Source organism: Myotis daubentonii, chromosome 18, assembly GCF_963259705.1.
Source record: "Myotis daubentonii chromosome 18, mMyoDau2.1, whole genome shotgun sequence".
NCBI classification, from domain to species: Eukaryota; Metazoa; Chordata; class Mammalia; order Chiroptera; family Vespertilionidae; genus Myotis; species Myotis daubentonii.
This window is the reverse complement of record NC_081857.1, coordinates 10912484-10925902: the sequence shown is the minus strand read 5'-3', so window position 1 is coordinate 10925902 and position 13419 is coordinate 10912484. Positions and strand designations below refer to the sequence as shown.

At 38.6% G+C, this 13419-nt stretch overlaps 1 protein-coding gene across 8 annotated transcripts in view; it reads right to left on the bottom strand.

Annotated features, from left to right (window-relative positions):
- Positions 1 to 11921, bottom strand: part of C4BPA (complement component 4 binding protein alpha) — a 38981-nt gene extending 27060 nt beyond the window's left edge. For 3 of the 8 annotated variants that reach the window (XM_059674812.1, XM_059674813.1, XM_059674814.1), the window contains exons 1-3: positions 4778 to 4944; positions 3641 to 3827; positions 3153 to 3248 (exon numbers count right to left, since the gene is read on the bottom strand). In XM_059674812.1, the coding sequence (XP_059530795.1) occupies positions 3153 to 3248; positions 3641 to 3827; positions 4778 to 4940 (446 nt within the window). In that variant the 5' untranslated portion in view covers positions 4941 to 4944. Of the gene's footprint in view, positions 1 to 3152; positions 3253 to 3640; positions 3828 to 4777; positions 4948 to 9036; positions 9182 to 11718 lie in introns of those variants that run through there. The other 5 variants (XM_059674817.1, XM_059674815.1, XM_059674816.1 and 2 more) reach the window with 5 other exon arrangements.
- Positions 11922 to 13419: the final 1498 nt, after the last annotated feature.

The following is a 13419-nucleotide window of genomic DNA, read 5'->3' as shown; positions in this document are numbered from 1 at the left end:
AAACAAGGTTTTCTCAGAGAACCCTTCCCACTGAGCACTCCAGTCAGTAAAATTTCACCACTGTGGGGAGATGTGAGGTTTCTCTTATTCTGAAATGTATAATTGAACATCAACTAGATGTCAGTCACGGAGTTCACCCAGGGTTCAAGCACGACTATATCGGGGGGAAAAAAAATACAACTCATTTGAGTGTGTTATGCAGCTTGGATGAGAGTACCAGCTAGATTACTGGCTCCAAACTCTCCTGGTTTACAGTTTCCTCTTGTCTTCCGGAAGCTTGGCCTCTCCCAAGCACCAAAAACTCCACGTTCACATGCCCCATTGTGATGCTCTTGATGATTTCTAAGCTTTCTGCCCTCTACGCATTATAGTAACAGAAAAAACAAAGGTTTGTTTGTATGATTTCAAGTTGTACTATTATCAACGAATAGCCTACAATATGATTGAACACTAGCATAAATGATACCTTCAACAATTTAAGAGCCCCTAGAGTATATTTAATAAGAACTTTAAAAAAATAAACAGTTTTTAAGAAAATGAATCTTTTAATAAGATAAAATATAGTGAGAATTAAGGGTGTCTTTATTTTTAAGTTTCTTTCAAATGCAGTGTTTCCAACCTGGTCAGGAACATAGTGAAATGTACTGTTTCTGGTTATTTCAATAGGAACACATCAATGTTCCAACAGCACCATAGTGCTGAATTTTTCCTTTTCCTTCTTTTTTTTTAAATTATATTTTTACTGAGAGGAAGGGAAAGGGAGAGAGAGAGAGAAACATCAATGATGAGAGAGAATCATTAATCAGCTGCCTCCTATGCACCCACTACTGGGGATCAAGCCTGCAACCTGGTCCTGTGCCCTACCAGGAATTGAATGAACCGTGACCTCGTGGTTCATAGGTCGATGCTCAACCACTGAGCCACACCAACTGGGCTCTCTTTCTTTCTTAGCAGCTTTTCACAATAAGAGAAATAGGATAAACATGAGAAAATCTAACAAAATGAAACAATAATAACAAAAAAATTAGAGAAAAAAATGTGAGATATAGATGATTAGCAAAGGAGAATCAACGTATACTTAATTGGAGAACCTGAAGAAGAAACAAAAAAAACCCCCACAAAATAGCTATTTTAAATGTGTTTCAAGTAAAAATTACAAAAGTAGAATAATATTTTAACCCACATTTTAAAATTGTATATCGCATAGCAACAAAAATTAAACACAATGGTTTGGATGAAAATAACTAAGAGGAGGATTATTAGATTTCAAAGATAAAAAGTAATATCTCTGGATGGCCAAAAAAAGACCAAGTTACATTTAAGAATAAGAAATCCAGATAGGGCCCTAGCTTGTTTGGCTCAGTGGATAGAGTGTCGGCCTGCAGACTGAAGGGTCCTGGGTTCGATTCCAGTCAAAGGCACATGCTCAAGTTGCAGGCTCAGTCCCCAGTAGGGGGCGAGCAGGAGGCAGCCTATCACTGATTTTCTCTCATCATTGATATTTCTATCTCTCTCTCCTTCTCCCTTCCTCCCTGATATCAATAAAAACATATATATATATATACACACACACACACAGGTAGGCAGCAGAGGTCTGTACATCAATGTCCACTAAAAAAAAAATATGTGGCAATATCTATAGGATAGTCAAGAAAAGAAATTATCAGCCAAGGGACTTTAAAATTTAAAAAATATATATTTTATTGATTTCAGAGGGGAAGTGAGAATCATTGATTGGCTGACTCCTGCACACCCTACTGGGGATGTAGCTTGCAACCCAGACATGTGCCCTGGGAATCGAACCTTGATCTCCTGGGTCATAGGTCAACATTTAATCACTGACCCACACCAGTCAGTCTCAGCCAAGCACTTTATATCTGGCCATGTTCTCTTTTAAGTATCAAGGCCTCAGACAGTATTGAACCTACAAGAACTTAACAATTTTCACTTGGAGCTTTTCTTTTAGGAAGTCACCAGAAGCCAAACTATAGCCAGCCACACACTGACACAGGAAATTTCAGCAAAAGCAAAACCACAAAACAACTGGCAGTGAGCACTGCACTTGCAGATCTAGAACAAAAACAAAAGTGGGGTGGCTGAATGAAATATAAATGTCATGTGCTCTGACAGTGCCGAAATAATGTAACAAGTAACAGGAGATGGAAAACAGAGCCGGCTTTCTTGTTTCCTCATCTGCAGGAGTTGGGAGTGAAATCAAGTTACAGACATATATGAGTATGTAACAGTAATGTTAACTATACATGCTGAGGTCATACAAATGACATAAATCTACTGGCAGAAAAGATAGAGTAGGGTGGAGACAGGAGGAGAGAATACAGTGCCAAATAGTTTGTAAGTAGATACATACATCTCTTAAACATATAAAAATGTGCTCAACCTCGCTCATAGTAAGAGAAATATACATTGACACTATAGTGAGATTTTTTTTTTACCTTTTAAATTGGAAAAATTTCCAAAAATTGACAAGTTTTCAAAAGTTTGGCAACACACTTAGTTGGAAAGTGTAGGGAGAGATGGACATGAGCATATTCTGTAAAACCATGTAACCCCAAGAGAGAACAACTTGTAATATCTTTCCAATTTTCAAATATAAGTATTCTTTGACCAAGAAATCCCACTCTGGAAAATTACCCTGTAGATATGACTTCATATGTACAAAATGATAGATGTACAAGGTAAATGTAACAGAGTACTGTTCAGAATGGCAAAGGATTAAAAAGACCCCTGGATCCATCAAAGGGAGTATTAATCCAACCTATATCTCACAATAAAATTTTATGTAGTTGTAAAAAATTATTAACAAGGAACCTTTCTATGCACAAACATGGAAATGTCTCCTGTATGTATCAATAAAGAAAGATAAAGCCGGATTTGAAAATTACATTCGTGATTGAAAAGGTACAAAATAAAAACATTAGCTTGTATTTGTAAAAGTAAACGCTAGAAAGATGCATAGAAAACTCATCAAACTAGATGCCTGTTGAAGGACAGGAGGAATGGGTGGCTGGTGATAGAGTAAAAGCACGAATTCTGTGTGTACTTTTTTTTATATCATTTTTACTTCTGAAATCTATAAACACATCAGCTATTAATTGTTTTAAAGTGTTGTTTCTAGATGGCCTCACACTCACCCTTCTAAACAGTTGAATTCTATATGTGATCCAAAAGAGTAATCTGGCTTCAAGATCACTTCCCCATTACGTAATTCTCCTGGGTTGCTGCATTTTCTCTCTGAGAGAAAGGTTAAAATCAGGATTAGGGATGTCAAGTTCTCATAGATATGACATTAGAAAAGAAGGCTGATTGATTAGCTTTGAACTCTGTTTCCAGAAAGACCAGAGATTCAGATTCAAACTTATTTCAGATCCTGACTCACTGAATATTTACTTTTCAATGCAACTAGGTAGCTCCTAATTTTTCTGTTTCACTTACTTGTTTGTGGGCTTGCTCTGTTTTTCACAAAGTGGCAACGTGTATATGGCAATCAGCCACTGACAAACGGTGGTTTCTCAATGACAAAGAGTTCTTATTTGCATTCAGAAAGCTTAGTTCCTGAGATAACTTTGCAAAAAAAAAAAAAAAAAGGAAAAAGCACGAATAAGAAAATAAATGTTCATACTTACTGATACAGAAGGTTTCGTGCTGCCAACTGCCTCCTTCACAGGTAACATAAGCACCTTTGGAACTGGTCCTAAAGTAGCCAGGGCGGCAGCTGTATGTCAGACGAGTTTTCTCTTTGTAGCTTGTCTCATCCAACTCTTTCATTGGAAAAGCAAAGTGTAAACTGGGTGGAGGACCACAGTCGCCTGGACACCAAAATGACAAAGAGCGCCATAAGTTATACACAGCATCTTGGTGTTTTCAGTAATAGGATTTTCAGAGCAAGAGCCATTCTTTTCTCTTCTAATCAAGAAAAATAATTTTTGGTATCTCTATTGCTCAATGAATCCAGTGACTGGTCAGTAATACATGTCTGTTGATGAATAATAATGACAAAAGGTAGACATTTTTCATCTTTCCTCTATTGCGTGTGAGATAATTTATTTTTTAAAGATGGCAGATACAATTTCACCAGTCCATCAGATTTTTCATCTCTGCTGACTCAGCTGCATCTGTGCAAACTCAAAAAGCCCCTGCAATTTTCCGCCACAGAAACGTAGTATTTCGTTAAAAATAACTTTCTATAACATTGGTTGCCTCAGGGAAGAGAAACTGGGTGACTGGGAGATGAATAAGAATAATGTTTTTAATGTGTACTGTGTTTTGTACCTTTTGGACTTTGAATGATACGAAGGCAGAAACATGAAGCCCTTGAAATACAAAAATATTAATCTTGCTTTCCTAGCAAGAATCAAGTACAGAACTGATTTACTTATTAGGAGTCCTAGTGGCCCCCCCCCTCCACTCTGGATAAACCCACTGGCAGTGAAAATTGTCCAGTCAAGCTGATCCCTCAGACAGATTTGTCTCAAGCCATGGGTGGGAGACAGATTGGGAAATTCCTGAAGGAGAAATCTAGCCAGAAGTGTCTAGAAAAATGCCTCTTTCATGGGTAAAGCAAATTCCCCTAAATTCCAAGTCATTCCAAATCCCCTTAAAATTCCAAATTTCAGATAAATCCAAAATCCTGGTCCAACAAACCCTTGGTTGCTGAAGACGGATTTCTGGTGAAGGCTTAGTCATCTCTTTGTTAGTCTTGTGAACAAGTGGATGAACTTGAATGTTTATGGCCAATCTAAACTTGTCCATGACTCACCAAGGACAGTAGCCAATAGAGCCGCCACCAAGGCCATTCGGAACAGAGTCGAATCAGACACTCTCCACAGCCTAGAGAAGGGCCAGGCTGTCATTTTCCCCTTTCTATCCAGGGTCTCATCTGGAGCTCTTGGAGGGTACATGCTCTGAGGCGTCGCCACCATTTTTCTGCTGAAAGAACTCAGTTTAATAAACAGTCGTTGAATGCTTACTTGTTACAAAGCACTAGGGTACATGCTATGGGATCCATGTCCTCAAGAAAATTACAACCGAGGCTGGAAGAGAAGACGTGCACAAATGTTACAACACAAGACAGTGAGCGTTAGCTTCTGGGGTAGGGAGTATTAAGAAGACAGATTAACTCCAATGGGAGAGATAGGAGGTGGCTGTAGCTGAGTTAGGTATGCTTTAAAAATTACAGAATGGATGCAGGGCAATTGGGGACCAGTAGATAGTATCTCAATGTGGCTAGAAAATAGTGTCTGAGATGGGGAGATAGTCGTTAAGGAAGGGGAAACTTAAAGGTGTGCCTGAAAGGGATATAAAGGCCAAGTTAGGGATTCATGGACACTACTGTTTGAGGGATAAAGAGCCTTTTTGTTTGTTGGTTGGTTTGGGGTTTGTTTGCTTTAAAGCTAAGGAGTGACATCATTGTGCCTTAAGAAGATCACTATGGCAGATGTGTACATAAGGGATTCAACAGAGAGAAGAAACAGGGAGGTTGATGGAGGGGGCAGCAGAGGTGAAAGAGAGTATATGGGGGATAAATGGTGATGGGAAAAATAATAAAATAAAATATAATATAATTTTAAAATGACATAAAAAAAGAAGGCTATTACAATTGACCAGGTGAGCCACAGAGATGATCTGACTGAGGAAATGGCAGAGGATTTAGAGAAAAGGGAACAAATATAAAACAAAACAAAAGGGCTGGAAAACGATGAGATAGAGAAAAGGAGTTGGATCGCTATGTATAGTCTTGGGAATTCCTCATAACAACTGTTAACTGAAAAAATACACCATCAAGCAATTTGCAGTTTTGAAAAAGTGGCTCTATATCTGTCTGTCTGTCTATCTATCTATCTATCTATCTATCTATCTATCTATGTTTGTGTGTGTGTATATATATATATGTGTGTATATATATATATACATATATATATATATATATATAAAGATTTTAAAATATCTTTGCCAATATGTTGGCAAAATAGAATATCTATATCTATATCTATATAGAGAGAAATCTATATATGTAGATATGTAAAGACATGTGCTTTCATTATTTATTTAAAGACTTGTTTAAAGCAGAGTCATGAAGGATATTTTTGTCTTCATCACCATTTTCTTTCCCTTGGGAGGAAAAAACACGCAATATATCTTAAATTTGCATTAAAAATAGTCGTTGTCCTTAAAGGAATATACAAAGTTCACTCTCAATGAAATATTAAATTTTTTTGAATAGTCATTCTTTTTTAATTTAAATTCATTGAGGTGACCTTGGTTAAAAAGCTTATATAGGTTTCAAGTGTACATTTCTATGACATATGATCGGCACATTGCACTGTGTACCCCCACACACAAAGTCAAATCATCTTCCGTCACCAGAAATGTTGAATTTTATCTTTAATTCTGACATTTCTGTTAGATCCAGATGAGTCTGCACTCCCATGTGTCCATAATTCATACTAAGCACATCTTCATTTTGATGAAGGGTATCACCTCAGTATTTCCCTTGAAGTTTCTGTCCCACACTATGGGGGGGGGCAGTTTATAGTGGCCCTTCACACTTGTGGAGGGGACTAATTTCATGAGTAATGACCCATAGAATCTTGTCTTTTCAAAATTCAATTCTGATGAAGCCATTCCTCCCCCAGTTGTCAGACGTGGGCAAATCCAGCCCATCTGTGCACATCCTATCCGATGAACTCTGTATACGGCTGGTAGGACAATTCTGCCTCCCAAAATAAATTCAACAAAATGAACAATTTATCAAATGATTTCCTTACAAAAAGTGTGTTTACAGAATATGTATCGAATGAATTGAGGTTTTCTTAAAAGGTTGGGAGGAAGCAGAACCCACATTTTGGGATTTCACACACCACCTTTCTATGTGTTTCCGCCCCCCCCCCCCACACACACACACAACCACCCTCACACACACACTTTCCTAGTGCATCCCTTCCCATCTCAAGTCTGTCCTCTTTCTGTTCTAGCAATCCAATGAGACTGAGGACAGTTGAGGTTTAGGCAAGTTCCACATAGTATAAACCAGTCGACTAAGTCGTGAAATTTATAAAATATGGTAAATTTTCTCCTGGGCAATAAAAAGTGTTATGAACTATAAAAAAAATATAGCAATATGCATCTTTAATTTTTGATAAGGCAGTCTATTTGGCATGTTTATGGACATCTGTGAAATTGAAAAGATTTTTAAATATCTTTGCCAATATGTTGGCAAAATAGAATTTTACTATAAAAAATCAGGATCATAGAATAAAGTGAAAATTTCCCATATGAATTGTTGCAGTTGTCATCATTGTATAGTCACAAGAAAAATATATACATTGACTATATTCATAAAAGCACATCCTAAGATTAAAGACATACCTTCAGAAAATTGAAAAATATTATATTTAAAATGCTGCTACAAAGAACATATTCATTAAATATTCTTAAAAAAATATATTAATAATTATTGAATATATCCAAAATGAATGCTTTTAAAGACAATGTTAAGTAAACTGATCATTTGATAAGTTCAATATATTGACTTCAGGGAACTGGTCCTTCAGGAATTGCCATTCAGTTCATTGGCTTCTGGTGACTAATCCTCTGTAGTTTGGTGGGAGTCCCATGTTCCAGCTGCCAGGGGCAACCGGGATCAGCAGATGGCTGTCACCAGGGGACTCTAAGCCCCAGCACAGAGGAAAGCCCGCTGGGCCCGGCCAGAAGCCCTTGGTTGGGTTTTCACTGAGACCCAGTGCCACCCTCAGAGCAGAGACCCTGGCCCTCACAGGGGCCTTCTCCCCTCACCCTTCACTGTTTTCCTGGGAGGGACTCATCTACTCCCACGACTTTAAGCATCATCCATGAATCCCTCACAGTCCTCTGGGCCCAACTAGCTCCTGTAGGTACAAAACCTTACATGCACCATAAACTCAATTGTTAGTAAACATGTTATTCTACCCTGTTACTTCCATGGAAATGTTGAGCCATTCAGGCCCGCCTCCTGTATTCCTGTTGCTAACTAGTGGAATGCCAGTGCTCAGCCTGAAAAAAGTCGTGAAAGAAATCTCAGCAAAAGAAGGAGGAAATCTTTTCCCTGCAGCTGCAGAAAGCAGTTATCTGCATCATGAAACTGATCTGGCAAACGGTGTGTGTTTTTTTTCTAACAAAGGGGTTGTTACTGGACTTTAGAGATTGTAGCTTTGCCAATTGAACTTAACCTTTAACCCTGTAAAAGTCTATGATTCTGACTGGTTATCTCAGCAAATTTTGGGGGGGATAATACCTAAATTAACACTTGTTTTTGAAAAGTGTAACCATTTGTCAGTTTTCTTTGCAAATCCAGAAATAAATTACTATGCTTTCCTCTTCACTTGTAATTCTAAAAGCTAAAACTTTTGACTCTTGAATTTTTTTAAAAAATATATTTTATTGATTTTTCACAGAGAGGAAGGGAGAGAGATCAAGAGAGTTAGAAACATCGATGAGAGAGAAACATCGATCAGCTGCCTCTTGCACATCCCCCACCGGGGATGTGCCCGCAACCCAGGTACATGCCCTTGACCGGAATCGAACCCGGGACCTCTCAGTCCGCAGGCCGACGCTCTATCCACTGAGCCAAACCGGTTTTGGCAGACTCTTGAATTTTTAAATTTCAGCTTGACTGAGGTGTAAGGGGCTAATCGTAAGTTCCTTAAAGTGTATCTCACAATGACTGACATACAGATGTACTGCCAAGGGATCGCCCCTCCCCACTCTCTAGTTAATTAAGACATGCATCACCTCTCATACTTTCCTTTTACTTTTTTGGCAAGAACATTTAAGTTCTACTCTCTTAGCAAATTTTAATTATACAGTACAATATTATCCACTGTAGTCACCACGTTTTACATTAGAACCTCAAACCATTTTCATCTTATGGCTGAAAGTTTATACCCTTTTACTAGCTTCTCCTTATTTCTCCCATTCCTATCCCACCCCCAGACCTAGCAACCTTTTGTTAGATTTCATATTTAAGGGAAAAAAACAAACCTTTTAAAAATGTAAGTTCTAATTTCCAAGGTTCAGATCAGTATTTCCAACTGCTTCATTTCTATCTCCCAGGTACCTTGAATCCAACAGATCCCAAACTAAATGGTCTTTCCTCCTTTGAATACTGCTTGACCTCTGTGCTTTCTGTTTCGGCTAAAGTAATAAATAATCTCCTCCTAGCCACCCCCACCAGAAACCTGAGCCATCCTAGCCTCCTCTCTCTTGGCCCCTTTTCATATTCAGAGTCACTCTCTTCTCCACCCCACTTCCATATCCAGGGTGCAGTTCTCATAATTTCCTTCTCCCTACCCTAGACCACTTCAAAAGCCTCCAAACATGTGTAAGCCAGCTTCCTCGTTGCTGTGGTTATAATCCTAAAAAGCAACCTACTTAAAAACTCTCATGGGTCCCAATTCCTTAGGCTCCCCCTTGCTCTGCTTCTGCTCACTTGGAACACCATGCTTCAACCTCATGAAAGTGCTTACCTTTCCCAAGCACACCCTGGAATGATTTTTAAACAGCTTCAATCATTTGTAAAGAATATCTCTTGTGCATGAATGCTCTTACCTCCAACCTTGAGATCATGTCACTTCCTTGATGAAGTGCCCAACACCACCAAGAACTATCAGTTTCTTTTATGCTCCTCTAGTACATTTCTGATACCTTAATTGCAACACCACATTGTATTGTGTCTATTCACTTCTGCCTCCTGAAATAGACTGTAAGTCTCTTCAAGACAAAGAAGTTATTTATTCAACCTTTTTGTTGTTGTTTAATCCTCACCCAAGGATATTTTTCCCATTGGTTTTTAGAAAGAGTTGAAGGGAGGGGGAGAGATAGAGAGAAACGTCAATGTGAGAGAGACACTTCGACTGGTTGCCTCCCACATGAGCCCTAACGAGGGCCAGGGAATCGAACCTGCAACCGAGGCACATGCCCTTGACCAGAATCGAACCTGGGACCATTCAGTCCACATGACAACGCTCTAACCACTGAGAAAAACCGGCTAGGGCTTCAGGTATCTTTGTAAGGAGCCCAACCTACTATTGTACATGGCATATAATAGTGATCCAATAAATGGGAAATAAATAAAACTCAATTCGGTTTTATCTTCTTAAGAGCGATTGACTGCCTTACTGAGGACCAAATGAAATAATGTGTGAGAAGAGCTTTGAAGAGATGACACAGTGATCTGACTTCCCTTACTCGTTCTCAGTTGGCCAGGTGCAGTATTTGCGGTTCCCCATCCTGTTCTTTGTGGTGCCTCAGCAGAACCTGCACAGAACTCAGCAGACCACAGAGTATGGAGGTAGAGGTTAGGGCTGAGCTTGAGTCCCAGCAGTACCATCATCTAACTTTGTGATCTTGTAGCAACTACAGCAGCTCCTTGAATCTGTTTCTCATCGCGAAAACAATGACATTAAACTTAAATCAGCTTTCTATTGTCTACAAAGTGCAGATTTTTGTAACTGCCCACTGAACGGCTAAGACTTCCCTAGCATATGCCCTCAGATGTCAATGACATCATCGCCTTTTAAATTCTTATGGAAATGAAACCAACTCAAGAGCCATCATCAACATGGTGGGTCTCTTACAAAAAGTACTGTCCAATACAGTACACTTTGAGAGGCACTGGGAAAATCCTCAGCCCCGAGATTTCTTCTTCCATAAAGATTACTTTCAAGTTAATGTATTCATTGTATCTAAACTCCTCCTTTTAAAATTCAGATACCTTTATAAAGAGTGATATTTTCTACAGTCTCAATTGTTGTGTCTCCTTGCTTATGCCTGCATTCTCAGTCACATCACTTTGAGATTCCAGAGAGAACTTGTTTCACACTTTCCCTCATATCATAGAATTTCTATCTATATCTATCAGTTCCTTCCTTCTGTGTTCATATTATATTCAAATGTATGTCTACACTTATTATAAACCTTCTTTGATGCTACTTTTTCTTCTGGATACTCTACTTTTTATTCTCCTTGTACTACTATAGAGAGAGACAAAGCAGGAGTTGACAAAAAGAAAAGTGGGTGAAGAATTAAAATGAGGACCAGAATGGTACTATGTCGTGCCCAAGCAGGAAGAGAATTTCAAGAAGAAATGATAATCATCATTGCAAGTGAGGGAGAGATAGGAGGTGAAGATGACCACGGCTTCTAGCTTCAAAAACTAACTGGAAACTGACTAATATCCTCCTTGTTATCCGTTATAAAGGTCTTGACTGTCCATGGTGAAGGAGATATGGAGGGGCTAATAAAATCTCCAAAGGGAATCGCATTCATTTTCAGAATGCAGACTATGAAAACCAGGTCTTCTTTGAACCCCTTTGGGAAGTCTGGCTTACCTCTTGCTTCAACTCTCCTACATAGATGGTTAAAAAAAAAAAAGCGACAAACGAACACACTCAACTATTAGATATAATAACAAGAGCAACATCCTACCTCTTCTCTACTTCAGTTTATTTTGAGTATGTATCTATTATTCCCCCATTTATAATTAAAAATTGAGGCTCAGAAGGGATTAAAAGTACTCTTCAAGTCCTGTAACACCCTAATGCATTACTCCCGAAAAGGTTTCTGCTGAAAACACCCCAAGTGTTTATCTCTGTCTCATCCTTCTAATCTTGCACTCCTCAACCACCAGCCTTTTCCCCAAGACACCCAAAGTAATCCACTGACCTGCAAGTAGCTGAGGAAGCAGTAGAAGACTCTATTATGGTGCCTGGAGCAGTTTCTTAAGGAAGAAAACTGCCTTGATCTCTAATAGTCCTAGTTCATCCTCAGATAAGAGTTTACCAGAATTTCCTGAACCTGTCTAGTCATTGGTCTCCCAAAAGTCCCGGAATTACAGCCATGTGGTTGACTGATTGGGGACGGCTGAATAGAGATAGATGACCAGACTCTTTATTGGCCCAGTGAATGATTAACAGCAAAAACACAGCACCAGTGTTTACCTAATCTCCTTCCTCTTTACTAGCCCTCATTCTTGATAACATGTCGCAATCATTTTTCTCCTTGCCAACCATTTCCCCTAAATGAAAATGTAATATGAATTTGATGCCAGAAGTCTTTTTCTCTATTCATAAACACATGAGGTTATGAAAGATTCAATTTTGCTAGCCTGGGATCCTTGGCTACAATAGGGTTCAGATTAAGTTCACAAACATGATCCACTTTCCATGATGCTACGTTCAGCAGGCTTTCCTGGAACACCATGACCTATAGATGACCTTGACCTGTGTTTGTCACCTCAAGAAAACAGAAAAAAGGTGGGGCGTTTCACACATTTATTGAGTTCCTGATTGGTGGCACGTTGCTTGCAACATTATTAGTACTCAGTAAATGTTAGCTACTACCGACCCCACTACTACTAAATGCTGGGCACTAAATGACCTCCAGAAGTTAGTCTATCATTAGGTGCTGCTCAGAAGAATGCAATGAATGGCCAGCCATGTTTATTATCACATGATCTACGACGGATCCCAAACTCTAACATTATCTAATCAAGTTATTAATCCTCAAGATTAAAGTTTGTACGCTCAGGAGATTGCTATTAAAAAGCAAGTCTTCCTGACAACTTTGCTTTTTCTGTAATAAACACAAAAGCCTCTTAAATTTTTCAGAGAAGAAGGAATAGAATCACAGCAGACATTTTGACAGAAGATATGACATGTGGGCTGAGCTTTGAATGAAAAATGGAAATTATTAGATTAAAATGAGGCAGGTATTAGAGGTAAAAAGCACATGGGTCAAGTGACAAGGTGAAAATGATTTGAAGATTTGACAAGAGCGAGCATAAAGGAGGATTCCGCATTGTACAGTTTTGAGAGCTAAGTTAGAGGAAATATTACCTTAAAATTGGGTCTTGAAAATACCATTTTCCAATCTATTGGAGTTCTTTATTTTCCAGAGTTACTGTTTTACATTTTTCTCTCCAGATCACTAAATTGTCTTATTCTCAGCAGATGACCTTGTGTCCTACTTCACAAAAAAAAGAAAATCATTCTACAGTAGCTTCTCCCCACCTCAAGTTCTCTCTCCTATTCACTCCTATTTCAGAAGATATTTGTTTATTCTTTTCCCTATTTTCTTTTTTAAATTTAAATTCTTTATTGTTTAAAGTACTACATATGTCTTCCTTTCCCCCCATTGACCTCTCCCCAACCACTCCCACCCCCCAGCACATGTCCTCACCCCCATACTGTCTGTGTCCTTTGGTTATGCTTATATGCATGCATACAAGTCCTTCGGTTGATCTCTTAACGCCGCCATTTTCCCTATTTTCTTGATTTAAGAGAGAAATAGAGAGAGAGAGAGGGAGAGAGAGTGATATATATCTATTTGTTGTTCTACTTATTAATACATTCATTGGTTGATTTT